This window comes from Myotis lucifugus, unplaced genomic scaffold (assembly GCF_000147115.1).
Source record: "Myotis lucifugus unplaced genomic scaffold, Myoluc2.0 scaffold_486, whole genome shotgun sequence".
Classification (NCBI taxonomy): domain Eukaryota; kingdom Metazoa; phylum Chordata; class Mammalia; order Chiroptera; family Vespertilionidae; genus Myotis; species Myotis lucifugus.
The window spans coordinates 618,901-628,853 of record NW_005871534.1 but is presented as its reverse complement, the minus strand read 5'-3'; the positions used below and the strand labels follow the sequence as shown (position 1 = coordinate 628,853).

Sequence of the window (9,953 nt, the reverse complement as noted above, 5' to 3'; positions counted from 1 at the left end):
AGGGACGGGCTCAAGAGGAGAGGAGGGAGGGCAAGGGAGACAGAGAAGGTTGGTGGGAGAGAGAAAGCACTAGGAGAGACGCTGTGGGCTGAGGGATGGGGAGCCTGGGAAATGGAGGAGGGTGAGGCCTGCGCGGAGGGAGGCTGGACTGAGGCCTGGTGAGAATGGGGGCTGTTATAGGCCAAGTCCTGTGCCCCGAGGGCCGGCCGAGTCCTACCTGCAGCGCTCAGGTGTGGACAGGCACAGCAGGCGCTTTAGAAAGGCAGGCCTGAGAGAACAGGAAAGAGTAGCCCGTCTGTGCCAGAGGGACCGAGACCAAGAGCGCCCTGGGTGCGGAGCGGGGGCCAGCTCGCTGCGCGGGGCTTCTTTCTGCTCTTCAAACAGCAAGCCCCCCCACCCCCCGCACCCCTGCTTCTGAGGACCTTTGCACTTGTTGTTCCCTCGGCCCAGAGTGCTGGTCCCTCTGTTGAATGCTCTCCCCTCTGCCTGGAACACGCTTCCCTCTGCCGTGAATTCTGTCCCCCCGGCTGTGGCACAGTGGACTCCTCAGGACTTAGCTCCAGGGTCAGCCCGGGAAGGCCTCCCTGGCCGTCCTGTGTAAGCCTCCCCTGGCTCCTGGCTCTCTCTCACTCCCCTGGCTTCTCTCTCTCCTGCTCCTTAGCACAACCTGACATTGTCCTGATCGGTTTTCATTGTCTGTCTCCCCCCACGGGAACGGCGGCTCCTGGAGGCAGGACCTTCTTCCTGAATTGTTCACCACTGTGCTCAGAGCACCTGGGAGAGAGCTGGGCGCGGATCGTACATCCTGGTTCGATGAATGAGTGACTCAGTGGGGCGGAGGGAGGATGCGGACGGGAGTAAGTGGGAAGGCAGGGAAGGCAGAGGAGAGAGGTGGGGTGGGAGGGCTAGCCCAGATGCTGGTAGAAGGAGAGGCCCAGGTCAAGGGCACAGATGGGCAGAAGGGGGGAGACAGGGGAGACAGGCTGCTGCCTCTAGATCAAGCGATGCTTGCACCCCTGAGGAGCACGTGTGAGCACATACACACACACACACACACACACACACACACTGTGACTTCTCTGTCACCCAATTCCCGTCTCTTTCCACCTCTGTTTTAGTCGCCCTGTCACCATCGGTCGCTTTGGTCAGTGACTGGCTGGCTCACATTGTCCCTCTCCTCCTCCCATCTACCCATCTGTCTATGTTGTCTCCTACTCTGACACCCACACAAGGGCCCTTGGTATCTAATGGGGAAGGACTGAAGCCGGAGGCTTGGACCTGATCCGATTACCCCTATTCCCAAGGCAGCTCCCGGGGTGCCCAGGAACTCTACTCTCTCATTTCATCCTCAAGCGCTTGAGGGGTGTTGAGCCGTAAAGAGCAAAGTGTCTGGCTTCAAATCTAGGCATGGCCCTATCAGCACCCATCAGCTGTATAATCTTGGGCAAGTTACTTAATCTCCCCATGCCTCAGTTTCCTCATCTGTCAAATGGGAATATGGATAGTTTCTAGTTCATGGAGGGGCTGTAAGATTAAACAAGAAGTTCAAAGCACTTGTAACAGGGCCCAGCTCCTGGTAATCAGTACACATGTGTTGTGTTAGATTTACTAGAGATATAGAATTCTTTTTAAAAAATATTTTTTAGCCCTTACCGGTTTGGCTCAGTGGATAGAGCGTCGGCCTGCGGACTGAAGGATCCCAGGTTCGATTCCGGTCAAGGGCATGTACCTTGGTTGCAGGCACATCCCCAGTAGGGGGTGTGCAGGAGGCAGCTGAGTGATGTTTCTCTCTCATCGATGTTTCTAACTCTCTATCCCTCTCCCTTCCTCTCTGTAAAAAATCAATAAAATATATTAAAAAAATATTTTTTATTGACTTCATAGAGGAAGGGAAAGGGGGAGAGAGAGAGAGAAACATCAATGATGAGAATCATGGATTGGCTGCCTCCTGCACGCCCGCCACTGGGGATTGAGCTGCAACTCAGGCATATGCCCGACTGGGAATTGAACTGTGACCTCCTGGTTTGTAGGTCAACTGAGCCACACTGGCCGGGGCTAATTCTTTTTTTCTTTTAATAAAATTTTAATTAATTAATTTACTTATTTTAAATATATTTTTTATTGATTTCGGAGAGGAAGGGAGAGGAATAGAGAGTTAGAAACATCAATGAGAGAGAAACATCGATCGGCTGCCTCCTGCACACCCCCTGCTAGGGATGGGCCCGCAACCAAGGTACATGCCCTTGACCGGAATCGAACCTGGGACCCTTCAGTCTGCAGGCCGACGCTCTATCCACTGAGCCAAACCAGTCAGGGCGACATCATTTTTAAAAATTGATTTTAGAGAGGGAGAAAGAGAGAGAAACATCAATTGGTTGCCTCCCACATGGATCCTGGCTGGGGATCAAACCCACAGCCTGGGCATGTGCCCTGACTGGGAATCGAACCAATGACCTTTAGGTGCACGGGACAATGCTCCAACCAACTGAGCCACACCAGCCGGGGTGAGATGCATATAATTCTTATCTTCATTTTGCTCATGAGGAAACAGAGGCTTGGATTGTCCAGTAAAGAGGATCAGGCACATTTGATCCTCTTTCCTAGGTCGTCTCATTTGCCCGCAGCCTCGCTCTTTTAGGCTGGCCAGCTTCCAGACATGGAGGCTGTGCTCATTATTGGACACGCACACCCCAGAGCAGGAAGGACTGAGCACCTGTACAGCCCACCCATTTCACAGCTGAACTGGGGCCCAGAGAGGGGCTGAGATTCTCCTAGGATCACACAGCGAGTCGAGTGGAGGCGAGAATGCCTGGCTTCCTCGTGTGAGCTCCTCCTGCCGCCGGGCACCTCTTATGCTTTGCTGTCCTGGCCACGGGAGTTCAGCAGGAGTGAGGACACAGCAGGACGGACTCTCTGAGGCCAGGTAGGAAGGGAAGGATGGAGGGGAAAGAGCCTGGCATTTAGCACCGGACAGTTCAGGCCCCACCTCTGGCCTTACTGGCTGCGAAGCCTTAGACAGGTAGGCAGCTTCTCTGAGCCTGTTCGTCATCTGTAACCTGGGAGGGGAAGGGGTAATAGCCAGCCCCCACTTAGCGTTCATTTTCTCTCTGGCAGATGGGGCATCCCCCCCGCTCCCCGCCTGGTTTCATTGCCCTCCTGCCCCCCATTTGGGGTAGACATTATTGCCACCCAGCAAATGCAGAGGCTGAGGCTTAGAGGGAAGTCATGTGGCCTTCTAGCTACTGACTTGGGCAAATTCCTTAGCCTCTCAGTTTCCCCATCTGTGTCTCAGTTTCCCCATCTACAAAAGGGAGCTGTGATATCTATCTCAGGGGGCTGTGTGTAAGAATTAGAGGGAGAGCCCTGGCCAGTGTAGCTCAGTTGGTTGGAGCGTTGCCCCATGCACGAAAGGTTGCAGGTTTGGTTCCTGGTCAGGGCACATACCTAGGTTGCAGGTTAGCTCCCCAGTCAGGGTGCATATACAGCCGCTTGATGTTTCTCTCTTACATCGATATCTCTCTCTCTCTCTCTCTCTCTCTCTCTCTCTCTCTCTCTCTCCTCTCTCTCTCTCTACCTCCCCTCTCTAAAATCAATAAAACACATTTTTAAAAAAATAATCAAATGGCCCTAAATGGTTTGGCTCAGGATAGAGGATCGGCCTGCAGACTGAAGGGTCCCAGGTTCGATTCCGGTCAAGGGCATGTACCTTGGTTGCGGGCACATCCCCAGTAGGGGGTGTGCAGGAGTCAGCTGATCGATGTTTCTCTCTCATGGATGTTTCTAGCTCTCTATCCCTTTCCCTTCCTCTCTGTAAAAAATCAATAAAATATATTTAAAAAATAATCAAATGGATAAATATATGCGGAGTGCATAGAATGGTATCCATAACATGCTATGTAAATGTTTGCCATGATTATAATGTTGGTCAATGGTCCTCATGGAGTTTTAATGAAGATTAAATGAGATAACAAGATGGTAAGGTCTATGCAAAGGTGCTCTTAAATGGCAACATTTTGCCAGGATTTCAGGGCACAGAGCCTCCCCCAGATTGGACCTTGAGAGGGAGATAGCTGGGGCAGAGGTGCTGGCAGGAGGTGGCCCCGTCTCCAGCTGTGGAGGCGTGTGGGGGAGGCCTGTCTTAGATCCTACGGTTTCCCCACTCGTTTCAGCCTGGGCGCCACTTTCCTTTTTCCCCTCTGACTCCTGTTCCCTCATCTGTGAAATGGGGACAGTGGTATTTGCTCTTCCTTTCTCAGCAGGGCTGTGAGGATCAAAAGGGATTATCGATGCAGAAGTGTTTGTGAACTGTAGCGGATTGTTAGCGCTGGGCTCTGTAATTATTACACCAAATAGGTCATCCTTGGGGCCTCTGTCTCTTTTCCTGTCTCAAGGACAGGGAAATAGGCAGGTCGCGTGCCTCAGGGCAGAAGCTAAGGAACTGGCTCTGGGAACAATAGGAGAGACAGAAATTGGGCTTCAGGAAGTCTCAGTCAGCACGGGGAAGGGAAAGAGAGAGCAGGAAGGGGAGGCCTCACGACCTGGGCAGCTGGGCTAAGTTGAGTGCTTGAAGGCAGAGAAGGAGCAGAGGCCCGGCTTTTGGTGCCAGGGGAAGGAGTCCTCATGGGGCAGCTCGCTTTTTTTTTTTTTTAATGTATTTTTATTGATTTCAGAGAGGAAGGGAGAGGAAGGGAGAGAGAGAGAAACATCAATGATGAGAGGGAATCATGGATTGGCTGCCTCCTACACGCCCCCCACTGGGGATGGAGCCCACAACCCAGGCATGTGCCCTTGGCCAGAATCAAACCTGGGACCCTTCAGTCTGCAGGCTGACGGCTCTATCCACTGAGCCAAGCCGGCTAGGGCGACAGCTGGCTTTTTGAGGACAAAGCATCATGGGAGGCTGGTGGGGCTTCAGAGACGAGCCAAGCACCCCAAGTCTCTAAGGGCCAAGGTCTGTGGGGTGGTCCCGGGTCAGGTGGGGGCTTGAGACCCATCAGAGTCCCAAGCCCTACCTGGTGCCACCCTTCTTCTGGGGCAGCTGTGGGTAGAGATGGGAGGAGCCTCCCTCTCCTGGTAGGTTTTGGGATTCTCTGGAAATTAAATGTAAGTGCGGAACACACTTTCCGACATGGTGTGGGGCCGTCTGCGGGAGAATTCCTGGAGTTTCCGGGCAGGGCGTGGGCAGGAAGCTGGTGGCTTCTAGAGTCGGGCTGGGTCTTCCCTGGGCTTGCGGTTCTTTCCAGGGCCATCCGGGCTCTGCGGATCCCGCCTTCACCCGCTGTCTGGATTGCAGCTAGGTCCCATCTGGCTGTCTAGGTTCGATCTGAGCTGTCTGGCATCTGTCTGTGCCGAGTCTGGTTCGGTCTGAGCCCGTCTGGTTCTGCCAGGGTCTGTCTGCGATCTGCTTGGACCCTGTTGAGGTTCCATGGGAGCTCTTCTCTTTAGACCCCACCCGGCCCCCCCAGGCAGACGCTTTTTGGATCCTGTCTTGATTTCACTCAGGCTCTGGTACTGACTAGTAGATTCTGAGTGGTGTGAGGTTCTTCCCGGGACTCAGGGTGAACCCTTTAAGTCTCCCGCGGGGCTGGTTAGGGCCGCAGGTGTACTTAAGCTGGGCGGGCTCGGCTTTTGTCCTCAGACTTCTGCCCCACGCAGAGAATCTTGAGTCAGGAGGGCAGCACCGGTGAGCCTCCCTGCCCCTCCCCTTTTCCCAGCTCCGAACCAGTGTGCAGACCTGAGGCTCTGAGGCTCTGGGGCTGGGAGACCGGGCTCGGGGGGCCTCCCGGATGCCCCGGGTGCGGTGACCGCGGTGTCCGCACGAGGCAGCACGCAGCTCTGCCCTGGGTCTGCGTGTGGGTGAACGCCAGCCTGTTACTGTGTCTCTGTGTGGGTGTCAGTGGGCCTGTCTGTGTGTCTGGTGTGTGTCACTGGTCTCTCGGAGGGAGGTGTGGGTGTGTAAATCCCTTTGTGTCTGTGAGCCCCTGGGGGTGGAGGGCTGAGCAGCTGCAGGTTGCAACTAGGAAATCCAAAGCAAGTGAGAGCAGGTGGGTGTGAAGTGGGAAGAGGCTGGATGAAAGCAAAGTGAATACACCAAGGAGAGTCGGGGAGTCAGTGGGGCCGCGGGGGCAGAGCAAGCTGAGGGGGTGCAGGTGGGCAGGAGGAGGAAGACACAGGAGGGAGGGGGGTCGGGGTGCTGCTGTCTCCTCCAGCCCTCATGGGGCCTGACTGCTCGCTCAACCCGGCACCCCCCCGCAGCCGGCAGTGAGTTGACCTTGTAGAGGGGACGTGGCAGGGAGAGGGGCACGCAGGCCGGGAAGAAGAGGGGGCACAGTGAGGCCTGGCCCCAGTGGCTGAGGGATGGTTGGGGGTCCGGCTCCTGGGACTCCATTCCAGACCCCTTCTCAGAGCCCAGAGCCGATCACTGCACGGCCGACATTCAGCTGGTTGTTACAGTGTTGAAACACCTCCGTGCTGGTTGGTTAATAGCAGGTCCTGTGCATTCCCAGGGCCACATCCATCCCTGAGAGGCGCCTTTTGCTCATTCCCATCAGCTACCTGGCCCCTGGTGTGCTGTTCCACCCATGGCCAGTGTTCATCCTGACCGCCTGGGGGCTGGCCGTGCACCCTGCCTATGGCCCCTCCCAGACGCCTGCTCTGAGCCGAGAGCTGGCAGCAGCAGGGCCAGGGTGGGGCTGCTCATGGTCTCCACCTTGCTTGGTCTCGCAGGCGAAAGACAGTGATGATGAGGAGGAGGTGGTCCATGTGGATCGGGATCACTTCATGGATGAGTTCTTTGAACAGGTAACTGAGTCTCCAACACCCCAGACCCAGAACCTGGCCCCCAGCCAACAACTCCCCCCCCTGCCCCACACTCTCTAGTCCTCCACCCCTTGGCCTTTCGCCAGCCCCTCTGTGTCTGCCCATTTCCCTAAACCCCGAGTGAGCCCTGCGGATGCCCTGTCTGGCCTGAAGACTTGACTGGGCATCGCCAATTTGCCGCCCCAGGTGGAAGAGATCCGGGGCTGCATTGAGAAGCTGTCGGAGGATGTGGAGCAAGTGAAAAAACAGCACAGCGCCATCCTGGCCGCCCCCAACCCGGATGAGAGTGAGTGCCGCTGCGGAGTGGCCGGGGGCTGGGGCTGGGGTCCACCCAGACTGCTCACTCACCCCGGCCCCCTCCTCAGAGACCAAACAGGAGCTGGAGGACCTCACTGCAGACATCAAGAAGACGGCCAACAAGGTTCGGTCCAAATTGAAAGGTGAGGATTGCAATCCCCCGACGAAGGAGAAAGAGCTCTGCTTCCCGGCGACCAAACAGGCCTTTCTATCAGGAATGTCTACTTCTAGGAGCCAGATTCTTGCACAGTGAGGAAGCACACGGCCCCAGTTTCCCTCCTTGCTCCAGATTCCTTGAAGAAAGAGACACGACAGGGAAACAAGGGAGAGGGGGCGGGCTGTCCAGATTGTATATGAGCTCTGCCGGTTCCATCAGAAAAATATAGCCTCCCAAGTGGCTTTAGTTTCACTAAGGCCTCGTTTCCCCAGAACAGGTGCCAGGCATAGTCCCAAGCACCCAGTAGGTGGGTTCAGCAAATGCTTCTGAATTGGTATCCTCGGCTCAGGACAGATTGGACTGTGTGGCTGACATCAGGGGCTGGCAAGCTTTCAGGAGGGACTTGCCAAATGCTCATGTATTCACTCTAATTTAAGGACTTGGGTGCTGGTAATAACCACCTTCCCCCAAGGCATTGTGGGTTGGGAACCTCCTTGTCGGCCGGTGCCAGGGGAATAGCAGTGTGACCGTGATGCTACTTTGTATGCTCATGGCAATCCAGCAGCAGACACCATTGGCCACGCGCCTCCTCTGTCCGAGCCACATTGCGGGGCTGTGGGGGACGGGAGCCGTGGCAGATGCCTGGGCCTGCGTGCTGTGACCTGGGTCCGGGGGATGAGGACGGAGACCTGACGCCCTCCTGGACTCAACAGGAGGCCGTGCGTTAGCCAGGGCTGATCTGTAAACACAAACCTTTTGCACTCAGGAGAGTGTTCGGGAAAGGGAAATGGCCTAAACTGGGAGCACATGAAGTACAAATGCAGGCAGAGGGAGCCCAACTGACATCATCACTCATTTGGACAAGTACCCTGCCCTCAGTAAGAAAAATGGAAGCAATCTCAAAGCTGGCTTTTTTTTTTTTTTTTTGTAGCAAAATCCTTTCTTTCCCAATGAAATCTTACAAAGAACCCCAGTATATACAGCACATAAAAATCCGGCTGTTCCGGCTGAACTGGGGCTGGAACACCCCCGTCAAGTTCCTTCTCAGAATCAGGGTTCCATGGAACACAGCTTAGAAATAAATCCCTGTGCTCCGTGATCTCCTTGGGCCCATCAAGCTCTCACCTTAATAGTCTCTCTGTTAGACCATGAGGAGGGCTCCACGGTTTAGGGCAGGGGTCCTCAAACTACGGCCCGCGGGCCACATGCAAATACAAATATTTGTTCCCGTTTTGTTTTTTTTACTTCAAAATAAGATATGTGCAGTGTGCATAGGAATTTGTTCATAGTTTTTTTTTTAAACTATAGTCCGGCCCTCCAACGGTCTGAGGGACAGTGAACTGGCCCCCTGTTTAAAAAGTTTGAGGACCACTGGTTTGGGGGTTCAGGAAAAGGTCAAGAAACTAGGAAAAGTGGCAGGAGCTTCTAGAAGCTGACCTTCCAGACCCCAGAAGAGGAGCTTCTCTTCTCCGTCTTCCTCCAGCTGTGTGGCGGCAGGAGCTCCGGTTTTGTGGGCGACGTTGGGTTGTTTTGCCCATTCGAACCTCGGTTTCTGTCTGAAACGTGGATCGATATCACTGACCTCCCAGGGTTTTTGTAAGAAGTCAGTGAGGCTGTCAAGTAAAGGACCCCTGCGCCCAGGGCTGGGCTCCAGTCCCACGTCGGGCAATAGGATCCGAGTCTGGACCAGTCTGACCTCCCTGGGGCGTGTTTGTGCTTTTCCTGCAGCAGCTGGGCCTCAGTCACTGCCCGCATTGCTGCAGGGAAGGGGGTGCCGTCCAGCCCCATAGGTCCCTGCTGCCAGCGGAACGGAGCAGTGATGTTCCCAGGACGGGGCTGGAGGCCCTTTCCAGGGCTGAGGGGACCCGGTGGCCATTCATCCCGCTGCATCTCCGAGCACAGGACATCTTACAAGCTCTTTTTAAGAAAATCTGAATAAGTGTCAGGAGGGCATGACCCGGACGCAGAAACCCCAGTTAATCTGAGCGCTTTTCCAGAATCCTTTAGAAGTGGGAATTCCGGGACAGGGTACCTGGTGGGGCAGGGGGCGAGCTATTTTCCCTGTGGAGCTTCCATCCACTCACATAGAATTTGCCAAGGAAATGGTGGCCTCTGAGCCACCTAGAAGTGCTCGCCTTCCACGGAAAACCCCGGGGTGGGCTCCGGCCCCTCCCGAGCATGCGGCGAGCGAGCTCCCTGCACACGGGGCGTCCACAGTGGCCTGGCCCCACTCCCTCGCGGGAATGGGCCGTGGTTACAGCTACGGGCTTTCCGAGGCCAAAGCCAACGACGGAACAAGTAGTGCCCTTCGGTCTGGTGACTCCCCGGCCCTCAACCTCCCCCCCACCTGCCCTCCTGACCCCCTCAAACGTCTGTCCCTTTACTTTTCGGCCTCCTGCCCCTCACATGGATCCTTTACTGTCTGCCTTCGCCACGGGTGTGACATCTCTTCACAGGCCTGGGGCCTGCCTCGGGGTGTCGGCCCTTCCTCCGTCCCGGACCCCCGCCCCGCACGCCCCGGGTCTGCGGCCCGTCACTGCATCCTCTCTCCCGCAGCGATCGAGCAAAGCATCGAGCAGGAGGAGGGGCTGAACCGTTCCTCCGCGGACCTGCGCATCCGCAAGACCCAGGTGGGCAGGCCAGGCGGGGGCGGGGCCTGGACGGAGCCGGGGAGGGGGGG

At 55.9% G+C, this 9,953-nt stretch overlaps 1 protein-coding gene across 1 annotated transcript in view; it reads left to right on the top strand.

Annotated features, from left to right (window-relative positions):
• The first annotated feature begins 6,732 nt into the window (after positions 1-6,732).
• The window catches only part of STX1B (syntaxin 1B), a 7,325-nt gene continuing 4,104 nt past the window's right edge, over positions 6,733-9,953 (top strand). Inside the window, exons 1-4 of the mRNA XM_023744790.1 lie at positions 6,733-6,801; positions 7,006-7,105; positions 7,185-7,259; positions 9,830-9,903. Of these exons, the coding sequence (XP_023600558.1) occupies positions 6,781-6,801; positions 7,006-7,105; positions 7,185-7,259; positions 9,830-9,903 (270 nt within the window). The 5' untranslated portion in view covers positions 6,733-6,780. The remainder of the gene's footprint in view (positions 6,802-7,005; positions 7,106-7,184; positions 7,260-9,829; positions 9,904-9,953) is intronic.